Source organism: Stegodyphus dumicola, chromosome 2 (genome assembly GCF_044657685.1).
Source record: "Stegodyphus dumicola isolate Sdum_Otavi_A_Nest chromosome 2, ASM4465768v1".
Classification (NCBI taxonomy): domain Eukaryota; kingdom Metazoa; phylum Arthropoda; class Arachnida; order Araneae; family Eresidae; genus Stegodyphus; species Stegodyphus dumicola.
In genome coordinates, this window is record NC_140769.1 from 213,842,480 (window position 1) to 213,866,697 (window position 24,218).

Genomic DNA, 24,218 nt, shown 5'->3' on the forward strand with positions numbered 1-24,218 from the left:
TGTTTCATGTGAATGGGTTTGTTTAAAAAATTCAATGTGTAATTTTTTCATAAATGAATGGGTTTGTTTAAAACTTTGAATGTGTAATTTTTTCATAAATGAACGGGTTTTTTTTTCTTGGAAGTCTTTAACTGTGAATACAACAAAGAAAGTAATTCATTCACCCATTTTAAAATGAAGAAACTTCCTTTGGTCTTTGAAGTCTACCTTAAAAACACCCTTTATATCTCTGAAATTATTAAAAACTTTCCTTACACTCAACATCACAATCTTGAGGATTTATCAAGAAATTTAAGAAAATTATTCTGTACGTTTTATTTTTATTTGGACTCGAAGAAATTGCACTTAAAATAGAACAGAACTCAAGACATTATCTTTTCAACCAAAAGCAGTACAAAAATGTATACATCTGTCTTTCAGTTTTATTAACAATTAAGTTCTTCGTAGCATTAAAGGAAGTTAAGCAATACAAAAATAGAAATGATTGTTTTAATCAGAATCTTTTCTTTCTCAAAGATAAATCGTATGGCAGAAATTAAGTACCTTTAATTTGAATCTGTAATAATTAGATTTAAAAAGCACATTGTCACTTATGTCTTCTTTTGCTTTTACTTCAGTTTCAGTTAAACCCTATTTTGAAGATGCAAATTTATTGCATATTAAGCCAGCGATAGCAAGCGATTACAAAATCTAGCCAACAATGAATAATCCCTACTGTTACGGTGATAATGTTTGTACCTTTTTCTTGGTGACAATGTTTTTACTTTAATAATTGTATGTAGGCAAATGGAAATAGCGTGCTTAATATAGTGACAGTCAGTCTTAAGATGAAGTCAATGTGACTAGTGAAAGTCAATGTATTAAGGCCATTTAAATTACGATTGGCCAGGAAAACCGAAATTGATGACAGGAATAATAGTGATAGTTCTCTCTTTGAGTTTACTGAGTGATTTCAGTGCTTTGATTTTTTTAAATTTATTTTGTGTTCTTGAATTCTTGATCTTGCAAGTTGCAGCGGATTTTTTATTATTGACATTAAAGCACATTGTCACTAGCAATACAAAGTGTATAGGTTGAAGACTGTTCTATGATATGCAAGTGGTTATGGTTACTTTAATCAGCTTCCTATAACAGTGATAAGAAAATTTACCTTCATTTGAGACAGCTTTTGCAACAAAATCTATGCGTATTAAAGAAATGTGGCATAGAGATTCTCTACTTCAATTAGCAAAAGCATAACATTGAAAGCACAATTTTAAGAGCCGATATGAAATACATAATACATGTAAAGGAAAAACAGCACGACACAATCTTTCAAGCAGCTCATGCAATCGGGAGCACCTCACTGAAATAAAAAGGAATACCCTATTTTAATGCTTGTAAATATGAAGCTTTATTAATTTCAACAGTTCTCCGCAAAACCTGTTGTATCACGAACAGGTATTACAAATAAAGATTATGAGATAAACAATACGTCAAAGAAAGTTATGTACGAGGTAAATGCTTCGAGAACTATTGGAACTATTCCTAGTATAGATACTTATAGCTTTGTACAGTTCGATTAGGTTATAGAGACTAATGTAATTTCTAGGCTGCATTAGTTAACAGATTTATAGGGAATGGGAATTTATCTAAATTTCTGTTAAGAGCTTTAAAGGAATATCAAATTGAAAAGCTTTGCAAGAGTGGAATATTTCGCCATCACGTTGCATTTAACATTCGTAGATTTACAGAATTGTTTTAATTGTTAATGTTTTTAAAATTATAATAGGATAATTGTGAAACTGATGTTTTCAGATTGTTTAAGACTAAGAGATATTTTACAGTTTTTGCTATGCTGACTGTACTGATTTTGAATGTACTGATTTTGTGACGCTTTACAATTTTTTAGTTTATTCCCCTTCCCCATCTGTAACAAGAAGCGAGATAAATAGCCCTGTAAAACAGAATCAAATATTTATTCTTCTAAAACAGAATAAACTTTCGTTTTCTCCACACGATAGTAGTTTCTGTTCTCCTGTACAGAAACATCAATGCCTCGATTAGCGACTTCCCTTGATATCTTGTATATAAAAATTTTCATAGTTCTTTTAAATACTATGTATTAATAGTGAAAGCCCATTAGTTACGCTTACATGCAGCTTACATGCAGGGTTATTCAAAATTCCATGAAACATTTGAAAGAATTCAACGAATTAACGACAGTATCAACCCATTAGTTACGCTTGTTGTTAATTATTAACCGGCATTAAATTTTATTACTCTGAAATAAGGATAAACTTAAAAGGTTTAGTTTCATTTATTTCAGAACGCCCAGCTTTGTTGATACGGCAGACATTTGTGCATCCTAGGGAGGATTTATTATGCATACCTGAAATAAGGTTGCTTACATATTTGAATGAAAACAGTTATGATTACCTTTTCAACAATATAGTTATCGAGCTGACTCCCATCGAGACTATAATGCATCTTGTTTGTGAGATTATCTCACTTAGAATCTGCCGTAAGGATATGCTATTTGCGAGAATATCTGTATCAAAATGTGGAGCTAATATAAACGGGACATGGAACGTGCAGAACAACATTATGACAGTTTAATGCAGTGGCCTTCGTAGTGTTCAGATTTAATCCCATATGTCTTTGGCTTGTGTTTCTCAATAATACTCTCTTTATGGCTGCCCTTCCCATTAGGGTCCACGATCTTCGCAATTGTATCACCTATGTTTATGGTCAATCGTGATGCTATGGGAATCGTGTGGAATGAAACTGATTACCACATAGATGTTTATCGATCTTATCGGCGAAGGTAAATACACTTGCGTATTTGACAAAAGTCTTTAAAATAATATTGGTAAGCCTACTTCTTAGTTTAATTAAATAAAATGTGACTTCCATTGCGTAATGTATTTGTAATGGGGTTTAAAATTGATTTATGAGTACTCCTGTATTTTAATAAAATGGATAAAATTAATAGCTATTGTAATAAAGTTTTTAAAGAAATTTCATCATTTAATCGAACAACAAACTTTATTAGTCAAACTTACAGGAAAAACTAAAAACATTTCAAGTGCTTCCATCTTCAAGCGCGGATATATATGTGGAAGTTTTTTTACATTTCTTACTGGGTATTATATTAGAAGCGTAGCAACGCAAGTGTTACAGTCTTGAACTCATTCCCTTATAAATAACTTTTCGAAGAAAAGTTTGTCTTTCAATGAGATACATTCCGATGACGTCGGAGGTTACGTGATGTAAGAACTGCCAATGTAAACAAATAAGCTTGTGCTGTAGTAGATGTGTTGAAAATTCAGAAACTTTCTTTATTTTTAATTAGTTATGAAATTTGCATTTCATCTTTAACTATTATTTCATCCATTAATTAACTGGTCATTCATTTGGTTAGTATAATTTTGGAAACTCTTATATGTTACTGTTGTCTTCATGATACTACTCGTTTGTTCTTTGCTTTACCATGTTTGGATTGTTAATATTTATTTATGAATTCTTTCCTTGATTTGATAATTAATTCATTTATAAAAAATGAGTGCATAAAATCATGTTTACATAGATTGCTCTTCTACACTGAAAATAAAGTTACTATAAATATTTTGAAGTCATAATTTTATCAGCTTAACAAGGAGAACAGTAAATATAAATAGTTGGTTTCTGAAAATCGTAAGTTAAATTTCTGGAGCACTGTGAATGCAATTGGCCCTTACATCATGTAAGGGAAAAACGATGCCAATGTTCTGCGCAGTTCAAAATTAATATATAATTTTATACAACTTAAAATTTAATTTTTAGCAACTGACTATAATCCTATTGATAGTATAAACTGTGAATTAACACATTTTGTATACTATAACATAAATGTCAAAAAGAAAAATATAGAGATTTGTGCAACTGAGTTCACTGCAGTCTTTGCTGTGAAACTAATAATTTTTCATAATTACGTTTTTCTTCATTTTATAATAATAAATAATAAAAGAGTACTATCTGTATACATTTTAAATATTCAAAAAATAAATTTGAAGTTATTTTTAATCTTGTAAGTTACCTAATTAATGTACAGAATTTTTTATTTAAAAATAATGTAGCTCAAAAAGATTTCAAGTGTATTTATTGAAAAGATCTACCATAGGAAATAGACTAGTGTAATTCTAATGCATATACCTAAGGCACGTGTTATTTCAAACTATGGACTGACACAACCACTGATTTTCAAGGACTGATACATGCTAATTTAATATTGAAAAGCTATTGAATGTATCCTATGAAAATTTAGAAATTAAGTATAAATTCTTATAAAAGCATCCTTTTATATTAAAATGTTTCAGTATTACTGATGCTTCTAATATTACAGCCTTAATATCTACAATGGAAGGTATTAAAAAATTAACATTCCGATATTTATGTGTATTCATTAAAAATCCATTACAACAGCTAAAATATTAAAACATATCCCGATGAAATTAATAAAAGTTTAGCTGCATAAAATATTCTATGACACATTGATATTAATAAGAGAAAATTGGCTTTGCATTTATGTTCTTGCAGATAAATAGATCTTTCACGAATTCGGCTATTTCAGTAATTTAGAACAACTATTCAGGAACTAAGAATATATAAATAGTATTACACTTACATTTAAAAGTTTGGAAAACGTTATTCAAGGTCTCGGGAATAGTTTTCAATTAACAGATATGCATTTAACATTATTAATGAAAACATTATTAATACTGGTAAGCATCATGCATAAGAAAAATTTATAAATCTTACCTCGTTTTCTGCAGAAATTTTCACAGCTGTTTGTTTCATAATTAATTGATTTCTTCATTTCGGCCTTAACACAGCTTGTTATAAGTACGGTGCTATCCAACATTACTTTGAAACAAATATTGTTCACATGTTTCTCCTTGAATAATACTCTTCTTGTTGACATCAAGGAAAGAGAAATTAATTCCAAGTGTATTTTTTAATTTCAGGCAATAGCCATAAATTTCTAAATTCGAAAAATCAATTAATTTCAGCGGAATATCTGCTATCAACTCCATTGTAAACATAGCACATGCGGATGTTGTTGTTCTTGAACCACGTTACCACATTTTCTCTCTTCTTCTCTTGCGGAATGTATCTCGTTCTGTGGCCCTTTCAAGACAAAATTTTCAGTTCAAATACATTAAAATTGTTTTCAAGACAAAAATGTTCAGGCATACCTGTAACAAATACAATTAAATACCAGACCAATTGAATACAAGTTATTTAAAATCCTTTCAAGCAAGCATTTTAAATAAACATTAAAAAAATTAACATTCTGATATTAGAAAATTTTAAGCAATGAAGTTTTTAAACTTCCTAGTATATACATATTTACTTCTGAAATGTTCGGATAGTGCTTTAAACTGTCAACATTTTGATGGTGCTTCCTCTTTCTAAGCACAACTTCACAGTTCAAAGGCTTTAAGATCAAAGCCCATCGTAACAGTCTAGGATTAGTCCCTGTGTTTTTATCCAACCACACTAAAGGATTATGATTAGTCTAAGTGATTAACATAAGACGTCTTATCTAGGTAGAATTTTAACTTATGTACTGCAAAACCAATGACAGCACACTCCTTTTCAATTGTACTATACTTCTGTTCATTAGAAAAAAAATTTACTGAGAAATATATTTAATGTTCTTCGCCTTTAGCATTTATCTGTGATAATACAACGCCAATACCAATATCGAAGCATGGCACTGAACGATAAGTGGCTTAGAAAAGTTCCGACTGTATAAAGCAGGATTTTCTTTTAACCATTTCTCAAGTCCATCAAAAGCATCGAAGGCTTCATATACAGTTTAGCAACTTTCATCTTCTCCAGAATAATTTCTAAAAGCATCAAATGTTCTTCCCAAGTTTGCGAGAATACTGCGACGTCATCAATATTGGCTCAAGCAGATTCTTCACAGTTTCTTAGTGATCCTGACGTCAAACGGTTAAAACCATATGGCGCATTTTTAGTTCGAATGGTAACCTTAAGGGTTTAAAAGTGCCACACTTATCACAAAAGCAGCATAGCGCTGGGCCTTTTTAGTTAGTGGAATCTGCCAATATCCTCAAGTGAGGTCTAGTACTACATATGTGGCAAATAAAACTTTCTCTACTAATTGTCAAATGTTCGGCAAGGGAACATATTTTGTCCTTATCATCTTGTCTACTTCAGTTTTTAAAATCTCGATTTGTCTGGCAGACATATGCTAAAGTTTTCCGCATATCGTTTTATCTGCTTCTATTTCGATATCATGTTCAGTAAATTCAGTACATACTGGTTCGTTAGAGGTAATACATGAATACATTAACTTCTTTAATTCTTTTCGTTGATCTTCAGAATATAGTGAATTCAACTGGATACCTTGCAAAACTTCAGACATTTCAATATCTGAGCTATAACTGAGACTAGGTATTTCTTAGTTGTTTAACATAGCAAGTTTATATTTTCTGCTTGTTGAAAATGCAGTTTCAGTACATTAATGTGGTATATCTGAGTTTTATTTTCCTTTGCAAACTCGACTAAATAGTTTGTCTCTGATAGTTGTTGAATTATTTTTCCAGGATTTACCCGTTTAACTGATAATTTGTTTGGCTTCGAAGAAGCTACAACTAGAACTAACTCTCCTCCTTGAAATTTACGATCTATGGCTTTGCGATCATACCAGAATTTTTGCTTTTCTTTGGCCTTTTTCTATATGCTGAACAGCGAGTTCTTGGTATCTCCTCATCCGATTCATTAGTTCAAAAACATTGTCTGCTACACTATTTTCTTCCTTTTCTTTACCAGATAATTTTTCAATATAGTAATATAATTGGAGTTCTTAAGTTTCTGCCATGAACTAATTCTGATGGCGAGAAACCTGTACTGTCGTGAATAGTGATTCGAAGAGGAAATAAAGCCTCGGGTTAATATTTTATCCCAGTCCGGACCAGATATTAAACACAGGATTCGAAGAGTTCCTTTTAAAGTTCTATGAATTCTCTCTACAGGATTGCTTTGAAGGTGGTAAACAGAACTTCTTACAAATTTAATTCCGAATTTTTCTAGGAAATTCGATATAAGCGTATTCATAAAAGATCATGCTTGCGCGATCTGAAAACCTCATTCGACTAAAAATTTGAAGGAAGACATCAACAGTCGTAGGTGAAAAAAAACAAAGATTTGCGACAGGAACTGCGTCCGAATATTTTGAAGACATGCAGATTACAATTATAAGATACTTATTTCCTGATGGTGTCGCCGGCAAATGCCCACAAGCTTAAATATTTATTTTTGTAAATTATTTCTGTAATAACAGGGAAAATTTTCGAAGAGGCTTTCTTTTCATCTTGCGGCTTTCCAATTCTTTAATATTTGTCAAATGTTTTAACAAAATTCTAGACAGCTCTGTAACAATTTGACCAATAAAATGTTTTGAACAATGGAATCCTTAGTCTTTGTTGCACCAAGATGGGCTGCTGTTTCTTCATGACAAATAATCATCAACTGTTTCCAGTATTTTTCAGGAACAGCAATCAATAGACTTTGTGTTCTATCATGATCTTCTTTTTTGAAAAAGAGCATTTGGCCTTCCATCATATAAATATCTTTACAAGATTTCCGTTTAGCTTCTTCATAAAGTGGCCCGAATTTAACGTTCCCCTTCTGTTCTTGCATAAATATTTCTGGAGAGGCTTTTATCAGATCTAATTCACAACGTTCTATTTCACAGGAGACAAACTTTTATTTTCAATCAGTGTGTGTCTGTCCCGAAATTCAGTTTCAGAATTTAACTCATCTGTTGAGACTAGATTTTTCGTTTCTTTCAGACGTCGCTGTTGAGCCACGAGTTTGTACGGCGTTCCTCATATGAATTTAAACTTCTTCATTTCGTTTTGCTTCTTCAAATAATGCAACTCATTCTTACCTAAAAGATACCTTCCTTGATCTAAAGAATCGCTTATGATTGCAGCCTTTGTTATTATATGACTAGGATCACATTCAAGCTCTATCTCAGCCAAGGGTTAGCACACTGGTGTTCTTCCACAGTTGTTCGTATGCACACAGTTTCACCCGTGTACACTGCTGGGGGGGGAGACAGTTTTATGTCTCCCGTTCTACTGGATCGATTGACGAAGTTCAAATTACTTTTTTCATGTCTCGAAAGCGCGACTTAGGATATATATTAGATTTATATACAGTATTGTTTTATAATGAGAATTTTGACACAAAATGGTACTTTTTCTGAAATAACATGCTAACGTTTTTCCATATTTCGATTGTACGACTCATATTAAATTTTGTAAAATTTGGTGCGAAATTTACGGCGAAATTAAAAAATTTTCCTTGGCGCATTTTTTTTCAGTTTGAGCCAAGAATAATTCACTTGGCGAAGTATTTTATCGGTTAATTTCAGAATGTTTTTCGAAAAATTTATAAAATTATTTAAAAATACAAATTTTTAAAATAAATCATAAAAAATGCGCGAATTTTATTTGGAATGAACCTAAATTTCGAAATATGAAAGGAATAATCAAATAAGTTTAATAGAAAAAGAGAGTCTTAATTATTAGAAATAATGTGTCTTAATTATTTGAAAAAGAGAGGTTAATAAATGTATACCAAATTGAATTAACATGGAGGAGCTAAAATTTTGAGAGCTAATTTTTTAAAAACTACTCGTGCGATTTTTACAAAACCTGGCAATTTTGAATAATTTTAGTCGTAGAATCGAAACATGGAAAACATCGGCATGTCATTTCAGAAAAGTCCGAATTTGTGTCAAAATATCTATATTAGAACAATACTATATATAAATCTAATACATATCTTAACTCGGGCTTTCAAAACATGAAAACCGCAAGTTGAATTTCGTCAATCAACAATCAACCCAGTAGAACGAGAGATATAGAACTGTCTCTCTCTCTCTTTTTTTTCCCCGCTGTGTAGATGGAAGGCTGTACATACTGTTTTTGGCAGATTGTAAGGATCTTAAGTTTTACTAACGTTTATTTTATTTTAAATCTTTACTATCACTTCTTATTTTCTACTTCCGCCAGAATTATAAGCGTTAAGGATTTTATGCAAAGTTTGTCTGGCGAACGCCAAGTATTTAAGTATGGCCTTTTTGCCAAGCGAAAGAGAGGAAGCAGTAAGTCAACGCAGGCCGCTTACCTTAGAAGTTACGCAATTGCTGTTCGCCTTCCAGGCCAGAGGTTTTAATCCTCTTGATAAATTAAACGTATTGTAGTGTTCACAGTCTCTGTGCTACATACGCTTCCTGTTATTATAAGGCCAATCTTCCACGTGTGTTATTCTAAAGTTAAATTAGAGTTTAGTTTTATTTTTTATACCTTTTACGTTAGACCCCGAGTGGAGGGTCATTGTATTCCGAAGTACGGAAGTCATTGTATATAAAGAAAAATAAAGGGTTTTGTATACCCTTCGTCTGTATCCTGTCTACTTACTACAATTAGTGAACATAGCTTTAGTAAGCTCTCTGTTCCTAGTCAGGTCATTGTATGTTTCCGAAGAAGGTTAGAAGAAACATTGAACCTGATAGTGGCGCCCAACGAAGAAGAATAACCATGGCCGAGTTTCAAGAAGAACCTGTGCTGCCTGCAGAAACGGCTCAGAATCCAGAAATGCCAGCTGCCGCCCTGGAAGGATTTGGGTACATCGTCCAGACCATGCGCGCTTCGATGAAACCAGAAGCAACATTTAATGGAAACTCACCGGTAACCAGTTTTTTGGAAAAATTTGATGACCACTTCATGCTCTACCGCGTGCACGAGTTTCAAAAAGTTACCTTAGCTACCAGCGCTTTGAGGGGCCAAGCGCTTAACTGGTTCAAATGTATCGGCAGAAGTCTCTTGGGTCAAGCAGGAAGTCCCACCTATACTTATGAAAATTTCAAGACTGCCCTACTAAAAGCCTTCCCTGTTGTAAGGGATCGTGCGAAATTAGAAACGGAACTTTTTAGCATATATCAACAAAGAATCGAAAACCTCTCGAGCTTTATTTTAAGAAAAATTCACGTTTTCAAGCTCTTGTATGGAAACCGTCCGGATCCTGAAATAATTCAAGTGATTTTGCCGAGGTTACTACCCCAAGTGCAAGACTTTATTGAATTGAGAAATCCGACTACACTGGAAAAATTATTTGAGCTAGCAATCCAGTTTGAAAGTAGAAGAACGGCGGACGTCGAAAGAAGACGCCAATATCAACAGCGAAACCAATTTGGTACGCCAAGACTACAGCAAACTCAAGCATACGGCTACGGAGAAAAAGCGAATCAGTGGGCAAGGAAACCCGAGCATTCAAAAACAGCCGGCGAACGTCGACAGTTCAATAGCAACCCAGGAAAAAAGTCTCAAGGCCAGTGGAGAAAGAAGGAAAGCACGGAAAGGAAAAATAATTTAAAATAAAACGGATTTCTGCTGACGAGAGGGTGCGGAAATCCGAAGGCCACGAAAACCCCTCTTCCTACAAGTTAAATACAGTAATGGTGAAAAATTTGACTCTTCCGAAGATTGAAGTCTTGGTGAATAATATCCCGGCCACCGCACTCCTGGATACCGGCGCGCAGTGTTCCTGTGTGGCAGAAGTCTTTTTTAGAAAGTATTTTCGCAAATACCGCATATATAATGCGGATAATACGACAGTATTAGCGGCGCAAGAAGAATGTAAGTGCGTAGGTAAAGTAGTACCTTTATATAACCGTATCAAGGACGAACAAGTAAAGGTGATGTTTTTTATAGTAAAGAATTTGCAAGCACATTTAATCCTAGGAATAGACTTTCTTTCAGACGCACAAGCTACACTGGATTTTAATGAAGCGTCCCTTAGGCTGACAATGAAACCAGTGCGTGTAGAAAAGCTTGAACCGCCAAGGTTAAATCTTGACCACCTGCCTAATGACGAGCAAGATAGAATCCGACAAGTGGTAAGTGAATTTGCTTCCTTATTTAGTGATATTCCAGGATTTACTCAGGTTACTAACCATAGTATTGACACCGGAGATGCATTGCCAGTTCGTCAAAAACCATACCGGTATGATAAGAATAAGGAAAAAATTATAGAATGGCATATTACCGATATGCTACGTAAAAAGATCATAACGCCCATCTCAAGTAGTTATGCTAGCCCGGTGGTTTTATGTAAGAAAAATAATGATTATCCTTTGGAGCATCCAAAAAGGTGGAGATTCGCTATTGATTACCGTAAATTAAATTCCATAACGAAATATCCGGTATATCCGTTACCGATCATAGAAGAAATTTTAAGGAACATAAAATCAACCAAATTTATGACGACTTTAGACTTAACGAATGGTTATTTTCAAATAGGGGTCAGGCCTGAGGACGTGCCTAAGACTGCTTTTATAACCAAGTCTGGCACTTATGCATTTTTGCGTATGCCGTTTGGCCTTTCTGGGGCCCCAGCAACATTTCAGCGATGCATGGACATTGTGTTAAGACCTGTTCTTGGAAAGTCCACATTTATCTATTTAGACGATATCATTATTACTAGTGATATTCTCGACCAACATATACAGGATTTAAGACAGGTGTTTTCTTTATTAAATGAGGCCGGTCTAAAAGTTAATGTCGAAAAGTGCAAATTTGCAGCCCCTGAATTAAAATATTTAGGTTACAAAATATCGCAAAAAGGGATCGAGACAGATGAATCAAAAATAATCGCTGTACAAAAGTATCCGACTCCAAACACGGCAAAGAAGCTCTCTTTTTTTCTAGGACTTTGTTCATATTATAGGTCCTTTATAAAAGATTTTGCGGCTATCGCTGAGCCATTGTTAAAATTAAAAAGGAAAAAGGCAAGATTCTCGTGGACGGCCGAAGCCAATAGTGCTTTCGAAAAATTAAAACAAGCATTAACGCAAGCCCCTGTGTTGAAATTTCCTGAAAAGGATGAAAATTTAGAAATTTCAACGGATGCTTTGGATTATGCGGTAGGAGCGGTACTTTCGCAAAATCAGCAGCCCGTGGCATTTTTTAGCCGAACTTTAAATCAAACACAAAGAAACTATTCCGCGACCGAGAGAGAGGCACTTGCAGTTCTGTTAGCAGTGCAAAAGTTCCGAGTCTATTTTGGAAAGGCGCCGATAACAGTATATTCTGATCATGCGGCGGTAACTAGATTGTACTCAGGGAAAAATTTATCCCCAAGGTTAATAAGATGGGCACTCAAGCTGCAAGAATATAATCTGGTAATCAAGCATACCCCCGGAAAGGAAAATATCGTAGCAGATGCCCTATCACGAATTAAATTAGACGAACAGGGTAATACCGTAAAAGTTGCAATGCTTACAGCGTGTACAATAAATTCCCGAGAAACTGTAATAACCGAACTGGGTAAGGATCCTGAGTTTGGAAGTATTTATGAGTATTTGAAGGATCCTGAAAATTTTAGCCACCAAGATATTGTGGCGATAAGAAATAGGGCGGCCCATTACGAACTAATAGATGGTCTATTATTCTACACAAAAACTACGAATTCCAACAACGAATTTCGACCTGTTATCCCAGCTAGTCTTAGATTAAATATCCTGCAAGAGCTCCATGACAGCCCTTTAGCTTCTCATGCTGGTATTCGAAAAACTATCCAACGCGTACGCGAGGCAGTCTACTTTCCTGAACTGCAAAAGTTAACAAGGGCGTATGTCCAGTCCTGCCCAACATGTCAAGCCGTTAATTATATTAATTTCCGCCCGGCCGGGTTTCTAAATAGTATTAAATCCGAATTTCCAAATGAAATAATTGGCATCTATTTATTGGGCCCTTTCCCAAAAAGTCAGTGAAATAAAAGTCGCTATCTCCTTGTTATGGTTGATCATTTTAGTAAATGGACCGAAATTGTTCCCTTAAAACGAGCCTCCGCGAAATTAGTTACTGATTCTATTTTAAATAAATATATTTTAAAATACGGGGCGCCCCTAAAAGTTATATCGGATAATGGTCCTCAATTTGTAAGTAATATATTTGAAGACATGTGCCAAAAACTGGGCATACGTCATTTAAAAATGGTCCCGTATCGGCCGCAATCAAATATAGCGGAACGGGTCAACAGAAATATAGTGAAAATTATCCGTAGTTATGTTAAAAATTTTCATAAAAGCTGGGATAACTATGTCAATGAATTTGCTTTCGCCCTTAGGACCGCAAAACATGATACAACGGGAAAAACTCCTGCTGAGTTATTTCTAGGCAGAAATATTATAACACCGTTAGATAAATTATTTTATGTGCAACAAAGAGCCCCAGAATTTAAAATGGGTGATATAGAAAAACTAATAAAAGAAGCAAAAAAGAATACGGAAGTAGCACAAAGAAAACAGAAGTTATATTACAATCTGAAACGACGGGGAGTAACTTATAAAGTAGGGGATGAAGTACTAAAAATTAAGCATTCACTTTCTTCAGCACCAGAAGATAAAACTGCCAAATTTTTTCCACGATTTGAAGGACCATATGTTATAGAAAAAATAACTCACGCTGTTGTAGTGTTAAAGGCCAGAAATGGTGAAACTTGTTCCGCAAATATTGATCAAATTAAGCCCTACTTCGATCGTAATAAAATGCAAATCTTTTCAGATCTTTTGCAGGATCCGGCACGGCAGACACCGCAGGTACAAGTTCCAGAGGTGGGAAAACGACAAGTACAAGGGCAAGCCAATGAGAGACAGAAGCAAGTGAAAAGAAAATTGCCCCGCGGAAAAATTGAAGGTAAAAAGAAAAAGAAGCCGTTCCACCGTCCAGAAAACAGAGTTCACGAACACCCCCAGAATGAAGAAGGGAGAAGGACGACGTATGTGAAGAGGACCAGGAGAAAGGACGGCAACTATAACCCGGCTTTAAAACGGAGGATCGACTCATCCGACAGAACTCTCCGCAGCAAAAGTCGCCGAACTGCGGAAGGGCCATCAGCGGCGGAGGAAAAAGTACAAGAAAAATTTGAACGGCCAACAACGAGGTCCAAGCAGGATCACAACAGAAGTTTCCCGGTTCCGCCAAGACCAGCTGCCTTCAAACGGCCAAGACCACAAGCAGAGGGGAAAAGGAAGGTGTTCAAGGGTGGCCGTACTGGTGAAAAACGGAAGCTTCCAGAGGAAAGCACTGAAGGGCGAGCCCGTACAAGAAGGAGGATAAACCAGGCTAATATCTGCAGTACCTTTAAAGACTGGGCCCAGAAAAGGATGTCCGAATATTACAAAGATAAGTAAAATTTTATGTTACTTTGCAAACTTAAGTTAATCTTTCATTCTTACTGCAAGTGGCAGATTTCAAGAAGTTTTACCTCATGCGAGGTCTACCTTTATCGCCAAAAGGGCGAGAAATGAGTTGTGACCGATTTTCGTATTATGTTTTTAAATTACTCGTGCGTAAAACTAAAGTTGATATATAATAGCGTTGTGTAAAGACTTAAATATTGTAAAAAGTTATTGTATAAATTTTATTTAAAACATTCCAAGAAAAGAAAGCAAGAAAGAAGTTTTAGTCTGAAAGACTTTTTGAAATGTAGTATTATTTCAATGTAGAAAGAATTGGCACTTGCTTTGAAAAGAATAGAAGTTAACAATGTACTACTAATGTATGTTTTCAAATGTGTAAAATTAACGGCATGTTGATATGTTCTTATATACATGTGAACTGTTATTTTAATGTTAAGAAATACCGTGATATGGTAAAAGTGAAAGTAATGTTAAAAATTTGTTATTCGTGTGACTGTAAAGATTAAATCATGGCGAATATGTGGTAAAGGTTGAATGATGTAGTTAGGCTCTCTGACGCTACACTTTAGGGTTAGCCACTTTTAGAATAGTACCTCAGGGTTTAGAGTTGAAAGTAGGGTGTGTTAAGAGGTCTCGTTATGTTGAATTTTAACACGTTAGTGTTTTGATTGTAGGAGGAAGTGTTGAACACATAGACATAAACACATTCGTGTTTGGTGTTCTTTTACAACACATGTCAGAGAGCAAGGGGAGAGATAATTAAAATAGTCATGAATGAAATAAGAATGTTAAGAGAAGTATATTCTATATGTTATTTTCAATGTCATTGTGTAACATTTCATTAAACTAGTTTTCCTTCCAGATCTCTGGAAGGAACCAGAATTGAATAAAGCTCCTGTTTAGATGCAGTACAGATGAAAAAAAAAAAAAAAAAAAAGATTGTTGTAGATCCTGGGAGCTGCTATTGTAACAAATTTCTTTTTTTTAAATTTTCTAGTTTCTAACGAAGTTTTGATTGTAAAAGTTTGGCCTCGCGTTATATTCTAGAGCTAAAAGTTTTCAACAAGGTCGTTTTAGACCTCAGTTTCAAACTAAATTAACTCTGGCGGGAAGTATGTAAGGATCTTAAGTTTTACTAACGTTTATTTTATTTTAAATCTTTACTATCACTTCTTATTTTCTACTTCCGGCCAGAATTATAAGCGTTAAGGATTTTATGCAAAGTTTGTCTGGCGAACGCCAAGTATTTAAGTGTGGCCTTTTTGCCAAGCGAAAGAGAGGAAGCAGTAAGTCAACGCAGGCCGCTTACCTTAGAAGTTACGCAGTTGCTGTTCGCCTTCCAGGCCAGAGGTTTTAATCCTCTTGATAAATTAAACGTATTGTAGTGTTCACAGTCTCTGTGCTACATACGCTTCCTGTTATTATAAGGCCAATCTTCCACGTGTGTTATTCTAAAGTTAAATTAGAGTTTAGTTTTATTTTTTATACCTTTTACGTTAGACCCCGAGTGGAGGGTCATTGTATTCCGAAGTACGGAAGTCATTGTATATAAAGAAAAATAAAGGGTTTTGTATACCCTTCGTCTGTATCCTGTCTACTTACTACAATTAGTGAACATAGCTTTAGTAAGCTCTCTGTTCCTAGTCAGGTCATTGTATGTTTCCGAAGAAGGTTGGAAGAAACATTGAACCTGATAAGATTAAGTCCAAAATTGCACCAGTATCTCTCAGCATGGACATTTATAACCTTTACTTTACCTAGGCTAGTATATGGAGCTATAATATCCTTAAAACTATTTTTGTAAAATTCATTTGAGGGTACAGTTTCAGTTGATGCTACAAGTTTCCAAATTCTTAAGTTTATCCGATATTGCGAGTAGGATCTGTATTCATAACAATGAGGTTGTTTCTGTTCAAATTCTCTTTCATGAATTTTATTAGTAAATTCTGTCTTAATTATAGACTTAGTAATAAAATCCTTCGAGATTTCTTTAGGATTATATCTATTGTGATAAGTACTTTGCAATCTGCTCCCAGTTTGATGACTTTCTTGAAGTTTTAAACCTTGTTTTCTAGGATTTTCCTTCTTAAAGCTTTGTTTAATACTCTCATACTCGTCTAATTTTTCTGCTAGCTCATATCGAATTTTTAATTTCATCAAATGGTCGAGAAAATTATCCTTTTCTTTTACTGGAATCCTATATTTAATTTGCTGGGTAACTATTGAGCCTTTCAAATTCTCAAATGTCTTAGTTTCTAAATCCGCGATCCATTTTAAAAAATAAATGTAACGTTTATGAGCATAATTTCCTCAAAACTTTTCAGGAGTCTTTTGTTGTCGATAAAAGCACTGTTTCAGCTTTTTAGCAATAAGTTTATATCTTTTTAAGATTAGATTTTTCACATATTCGTACTTAGTTACATCTTCAGATTTTTTTTTTACTCTGGCTAATGTATTGGAGATTTCGGTAGTTAAAGCACTCAAAAAGTAAGCCACCCAATCTTTTTAGAGACCTGAGCCATTTCAGCTTTTCTCTCAAACTTTATTAAATATAGTTCCATTTCATCCTTTTTTTCATTGAACTTTGGAGTAATTTTTGCCAACTAGATTTTATTACTCGAGTCTACTATATTCGCTATTGATTCTCTAACTCATATTTCTTGATTTTCCAATTCAATCCGCTTTATTTCTAATTTATGTGCTCTTGCTTCCTGAGCCTGGCGTTCTTTCGCTTCCTGAGTCAGGCATTCTCGATCAACAATTATTGAGTTTAGAATTACTTTAACTTCTTCCTCATTGTAAAATTGACTTGACTTCCAAGGATTATTTTTTTTTAATTTGTGGATTTCTAGTAGTTATCCACACTTCCTTACCTAACTCTTCGACTGCTTCTAATGAATCCTGTTTTCTACCCTTGGCAAGAAAAGACACTTTTTGAAACAGGAAACTCTTGGTCAGCGTATCAAAATTATTTTCAAAGGCTTTTAGACACTATTCAAAAATTCAAATCAGCTTGCTCAATCTAGCCTTTTTATAATTAGAAATTCAAATTAGACACAAAGTATTTTTAAACACTGAATGCAATAAAAATATGTACTTTACGTTCAATAATCTGCCAAGCTTGCTCTTAATAAAAAATACTAAAGTAGATAAAAAATTGAAGTCTCTAATTTGCTTCACCCGACAAAATTCTTGATTAGGAACTCTAATAAAAGATCTCAAATTTCAAACGGAAATCTTTTAATATTATGTAATAAATCTGTCACAGGAGCTCAAATTTATTCGCACCACAAAATACTTTTGTTATTTGGAACTCTAATACAACAGTACAAATTTCAAAATAGAAATATTAACCTAATAAATAATATTAGATAATAAATTTGTCACTCTAATAAAAGAGCTCAAATTTTAAAGGAACATTATAATCAGGCTAATCTATTTGGCGCTTTAACACTGTTGCGTTCTACAGGTTCGTGACAACACTTGATGAAGAATCAAAACACGATTTATTCGTCAGTATTACACAGGAGAGTTCCAAAGACACGTTTACAGCCGTCGAAAAACTACGATAAACACGCTGAAATAATCACCAACACAGCCTTTAGGCTATCAGACTATAACGGTGAAGACAGCTTCACGGCAAAGCACTAATGTACATCTTCCGAGTCGGTTAGTCGCCCTCGAGTTAATTTCTGAACTCGGAACATTTCTACTAACTACTTCGCCAACGTTTTCGCTAAGTGGGCGATTTCGCGCCAAATCTGGCAAATTTAAACTCGCTTCGCGGGGAAGCTAGCCTACCGCAGCTGGGTTTTCTGTAATAATACAAAAGCTCAAACTTAGGATATCGTACTATTAGTTGAATTCTATAAGTTGAAACATTTGCATATAAAATGTCACTGTATTCATAAAAAAACTAATATTCACGAGTCCTTGTATTACTTTCGTTTTTAAATAAACACTGGTTTCACTTTTCGATCTCAGCGACTACCCTTAGATATATTTTTTATATGTCTGTAATGAAGTTTTTTTTAAAAAAATTCAGCATTTGATTGAACAGCAGACTTTATCATTTAAACTTACAGGAAAAGCTAAAAACATTTCAAGCTCAGATATTTTATGAGCGAAGTTTCTTATTATTTCTTACTGGGTATTATGTTAGTAGCGTAGCAACGCAAAGCATTTTTATTTCATTCAAATGTTGTTGTAAATGTTGATCTCGAATATGACATAACTATGAGAAGAAATCTTCTTGAATATGACAAATTAGAAACACTAGCTTGTGTATAGACCCACTGTAAAACTGTCATAAACTATGAACATTCATTCATACTGCTATTAATTATGAAATGATAGTGGATAAGCAAGTTCCAATTTACTCTAGCTCTTTTCAAGAAACTCGGCGGTTTTTTCTTCTTTTTTTAATTGTATCCGCATTGGAAGTTACGACTTTAATTCTATATTATGACTTGAAAATAATACAATTAAGCCTCACTAAAAGAAACTCCTTTACTTGTATAATGACCGAAATCTTAACGAAACATAAATTATCGTTAGAAGATAGTAAATAATACAGTCAGGTCTTAAAGCTACTGCTCTGCTATTCCGCCACCCCTCGGAATACTGAGAAACACTAAATTCGTAATAATTTTGTGTTAAAGTAATTAATTTAGAAATGCAAAATATTTCAGTCATTTATTAGTAAAAAGAACAAATTGTTAAAATAAGCAATAAGTTAAATAATATTGGAAGAAACGTAGGATACCGTAGACAGCATCAAATTTGCCTGAAATATGCAAGTATTAAAAACATCATATATCTCATGTCCTTATCATGAAACTTATTGGTAGTAAAAACTGTGACCCTTCCACATTATTTAACAACCTAATACTAGGTATGTATTTTATTGTTCTGCATGTAGCATTATTTACAACATTAAAGAGTTCCATATCGTACAGTTGACAATCACACTAGTTTCCTGCAAGACAAAATACCCTATTATAGGAAAAAGTTTCCTGCAACACAAATGTCCTGTTGTACGCACAAGTTTCCTGCAACGCGAATCAAGAACGGAATTTCCATTTATGTAATCAATCGTACTCACCAACATTCCAGAAATAGCACAGCCCCGTTGTATTAATAGAATACAAAAACCATTCCGACGAACTCATATTAAACCTCCGTATGTACTACCTCTATCCGAGGACACCTCGGGTAGCGTTAATATTAAAAGCAAAAACTGTCTATTTTTGACCAAATTATCAACTTTATCTATATAGCAGAACTACATGCATAAGCAGAACATAAAAAATCTGTTGCCGATTTCTGTTGACAACTTCAGCAGTAATCCGAGGTCATATGCACGATACACCTGTTATTAGCATTTTCAAACCTTTCCGTAGCATATGTTAAAAGTGATATTTCATGTCGTCGTAATGTCATCAGTTAAGTAAATGAAGAAATAAAAATTAAAAATCTGCAAATTTAATTTTAAAAAAAATATTTTACTGTACAGGCTATAATATAGAATATGATATAAAAGTAAGGAGATCGCAAGCATGTTCATAAATTTAACAAATTAAACACACCAAATATAATCAAGATATGTTTAATCACATGTGTAATTAGAACAAAAACTCTAAGCCGGCACAAATTCCAGTGTTTATTTTTGGAAATATCAGAGGATTTCATAGATTTTGCGGACCTCTTAGCTAGTCATAGAGTGCTGGATTTTTTTCATTGCTTTTTTAAATTTCTATTATAAATGTTAGATCATTTTTATACTTAATAGTTTTATGTTATTTTCCGCTAAAATACAGTGCATTGTAACCCTTTTCCAAATTCTAAATTCACATTCAATCCCGATGATTGAATTACTCTAGTTTTTATGGACTTCTGGAATTTCTCGAAATCACATAAGCCACTCTTCGTTGCCGACAACAGTTTTCGATGCTGTACAAAACCTTTCACACCGACCTGCCTAGTGAAGAAAATTTGTGTGTGTGTGAAACACCATTCAATTAATTTGTAATCTTTGATCTAAAACAGTGCTATATACGTTTCTATAATTTAATAAGTTTATAAATGTTCATTTGAACTAAGTATGTGTAATATAATTTTTAATTTAGTTCCTTAACCCTTTTCAACACGCTACCTTTTAAATTCAGAGTTTTGATAAAAAATAGGCAGTCTAATTAGGCCTGGAGGAGTACACAAATAAAATTTAGTGAAGATAGCACTTATCGTTTTAATTATGTGGGAGTGCACAAAGTGCGCACACTCATTGGAGCTTCGAAAAAAGTGCTGAAACGAGCATTGTTGTCAATGAACTGAGCGATGAGATGCGGAGAAACAAGGAATACAGACTCTCAGTTGTCCAAGATTATCGGTGAGCCCGATCTGGGCACACCTAGAGTTCGCCGTTTGATTTTAGGCAAGATTTCAAGGTAAAAATTTAAAACTAATGTAGAAGAAGGAGATTATCATACAGCTAAAAAAATAACATATAAATTTCTTTTCAAACGATTCTTTTTATACCCTAAAAAAATTTGGAAGATTTCTTTGAAAAACGAGGTTCTTAAATAACTAAACATGGCTAAAATATATGGACTGTTTTGTGTTGAGCTGCCATCTACTCTAAATAAAGAAGGTTCAGAGTAACCTATAGTAACCTATAAATCCTTTTTTATTCAGTTTTTCTGTGCATACAGAAGGAAATTTTTAGGTGCGTCCAGACCATACACACTGTTCCGCAAAGGGTTAATAGTTAATTAATTTACTGCTCTGTTTTTTGAAGATATTACACTTCCCCGAGATGTTTGTGTAAAACCTCTTCTACGAAAGTTTTGGTGAAATCATAAATGTGAACCTCAAGGTGTGAAGGTTTTGCAGATTTAAGTATTTAATCGCGAGCATGCTGCGAATTTTACTGTTTGCCTCTGCAATAAAATTACTATCCTATACGTGGTCTCAAACGGTGTGACGTATGCGTAATGATACTTGAGATGATTTATTCATTATTTACCAACAGTCATATTCTCTAAATTGTGCATTATCAAATCAAAGTATAATAAGGAAACTATTAAAGTACGTTTTTAATATTCTATATAGGAATTTAAATAAATAATTACAATTAAGGAAATATTAGTAACACTATGAGGCATATCAAATGAATTGCTGAACTTATAATATCATTTTCGCGCTGATTTCAAGAAGAAGCAAATAATTTATCTAGAAAGCATAGAAACAGTGATTCTAGAAACGAAGAGCACAAGTAACATTCTAAAGGTTTTCTCAGTTTGCTTTAACGCAAATTAGAGATCATTTTTATAGCGAGTGACCTAGATTTTGACAGAAGTTAAAAAGCAAAACAAAGTGTAATCGACATGATATCTTGTTACTAAGAATTGTTTCATAATCGAAAAGACATATGGCAGGTTATGAGGTATTTCTCCCGCCTTCGTGGTGTAATGGTCAGCACACTCGGCGCGTATTCGAGAGGTCCGAGATTCGAAACACGGCGAGGACATTCTCATTTTTCATGTCTCCTGCTTCAAAAAAATCCTAAAGACTCTACAGTGGCGCCTGAACTGGAAACGATGGTGGATAGTGATTCTCCATCACCAGGATTTGGCGAATGGGTGCACTAATCCCAGTCGCCTTTAAAAGAAGGAGTATATAAGGCATTTCTCCCGCCTTCTTAGCATGCATTCGTGGTGTAATGGTTAGTACAGTCGCCGTGTATTCGACAGGTCCGAGGTTCGAGTCCCGGCGAGGGCGTTGCTCATTTTTCATGTCTTCTGCTTCAAACAAACCACGAGGTAACATTAGGTGATGCACTTTATTGGAAAACTAGGGATTTTCAGAAAAACCCAGCCATTTAACTGAAAAAAATAAAATATACCTTTCGTATATATATGTGTGTATGTATAATTATTTGAAGTTACTATTGGGGAGAAAAAAGTGGCATTAAAATCATTCTTATTTATTTCTGTATCGCATTAAACACCTATCCTTATTTTGTGTAATTTTTAATAACGCTATTTCATTCACCGTTTTGTTTGCTTCCTAGGAACGCATACAGACTATTAAAAGAGATACTATTATCTTTTCATTAATAATTTGTAAAAATATGTTGAAGAATTTTGCAGTAACAAACGTTTTTTTAATGAGAATACCTTTGTTGTTATTCCAAATAAAGCGCGTTTTTTTTCTAAAGGAGTATTTTTTTCTAAAAAAGCGTATTTTTTTCTAAAGGCCTGTTTACACAAAGCGCATTTTAACCGATATTTAATCATTAATTTGTTTAATCAGACTTAAGTACCTAAACTAACTAATTATTATTATGCAAGCGGTTTATGTATAAATTAATATCTATTTTCAGAACATGAGCTTAATTTTTGTTCGGATTTCTTAACATTATTCAATGAATTGTCTTTCTTTTTTAGATTAGAAAAAAAGGTTTAGATAAAAAGAATAAGCATGGAAATTGGTTGGTATTTGATGTGAAAAAAACAGTAACTAATTGGCTTAAACACCCAAAAGAAAATTTTGGATTTGCTCTTCATTCTTCTGGATCAGACGTTCAAAGGTTGATCGTAACACCAGAAGAAAACTATACAGAAAATATGGTAAATATCTCTTTTCTGTATCTTGTTTCTAATTCACTCGAGAAAATTAAAGTTGATTATTGAAATAACAATTTTTAATTTCTCCCAAAAGCGGCGCAAATGAAGCAAAATTAAATCAGTATCATACGGGAATTTTCCTCTTTTCAGAGTGTTTCTTTCAGAGTGTTTACTAGCATATTTTTATTAAAATAGCTGAAATTCCTATTGCATATCATAATTTCCCTTATGAACTATCATTTCCTTTACGATTCTTTCAATATTTTAATTATCCTCCATTTAACTGTAGTTATTCTTCTGTTAAAGTATTAGCTCTGTCATGATATCGTGAATGAATGTCCTTATAAAATGAGGAATTGATGGCAATATGCTTTTATGTTGCAAGTTATTCATTCACAAACCATGTTCAGCCATAAGATCCCTTCAGATAACATCTTTCGTATTTGTTATCTTCCGCCATTAATTGTGGGTGTATCAAGTTGCTTTTAATAACGTTTGGTAATTGAGTATCTAACGTTCGAAGGATTGTATCTGTTATGTGAAGCCGCTTGTCTGTCAGTGATTTTCTGAGGGACTTAGGCACATTACTTTTTCAAGGGCCCCCTCAATACTTTTCTCGTTAGGAAAACAATAGGATTATGAATAGATACTTAATCAGAAGTCAAACAACAAAAATCATTTTGAAGCCCTTTAAAAATCTGATGCTGTGTGCCCACCCTTCTAAGCCGAGGCGGTAGTCATGAATGTATCACATTTATGCTTTAGTGTATTTAAACAAAAACTTATACAAACCGTATCTTGCTTTGTCATAATGTGTGAAGTCATATAATTGACTCTTATTACAAATACATAGATATTAACTGCAGCAAAACATAGTTCCAGTGAGAATGTTCGTAAATAGGGGCTGGGTTTTCAAATAGATTTCACTCCCATTCATACTGGCAAATTTTTCCAGAAAGCAACAGTATGAGATATCAGTCTTTCTCAGTCAAAGCAGTGGGCGCATTTTGTTTTGAAACTCTGCTACTTTCTCAAAACTGAGAAGAGAAATGATGATGCTCCATTAAATGCTGGTAGCATTCTACGTCAACTCTGTGGTATTAATTAACAACATAACAAACTATCACATTCTGGACATCAAACTCTGGTACAACGTCATTTTGAGATTCTTGGATAATTGGAGTGATTTTTCGCTGGAGACTGCAGTCGTTCATTGAATGATAGTTTCAGATCAGATTCATACCAGGACTTTGATTTCCGAAACTAAGCTAACCTCAAAGGAGAAAACACTTTCGCAAAAAAGAAAAAAAAAAAAAAAAAAAAAG

The 24,218-nt window shown here is 33.8% G+C and overlaps 2 protein-coding genes across 2 annotated transcripts in view; one reads left to right on the top strand and one right to left on the bottom strand.

Annotated features, from left to right (window-relative positions):
• Tcs4 (Threonyl-carbamoyl synthesis 4) overlaps positions 1–24,218 on the bottom strand; it is a 500,068-nt gene that overhangs the window by 391,650 nt on the left and 84,200 nt on the right. The window lies entirely within an intron of this gene.
• myo (growth/differentiation factor myoglianin) overlaps positions 1–24,218 on the top strand; it is a 108,055-nt gene that overhangs the window by 69,197 nt on the left and 14,640 nt on the right. Inside the window, exon 3 of the mRNA XM_035359371.2 lies at positions 22,714–22,896. Coding sequence (XP_035215262.1) covers positions 22,714–22,896 — 183 coding nt within the window. The remainder of the gene's footprint in view (positions 1–22,713; positions 22,897–24,218) is intronic.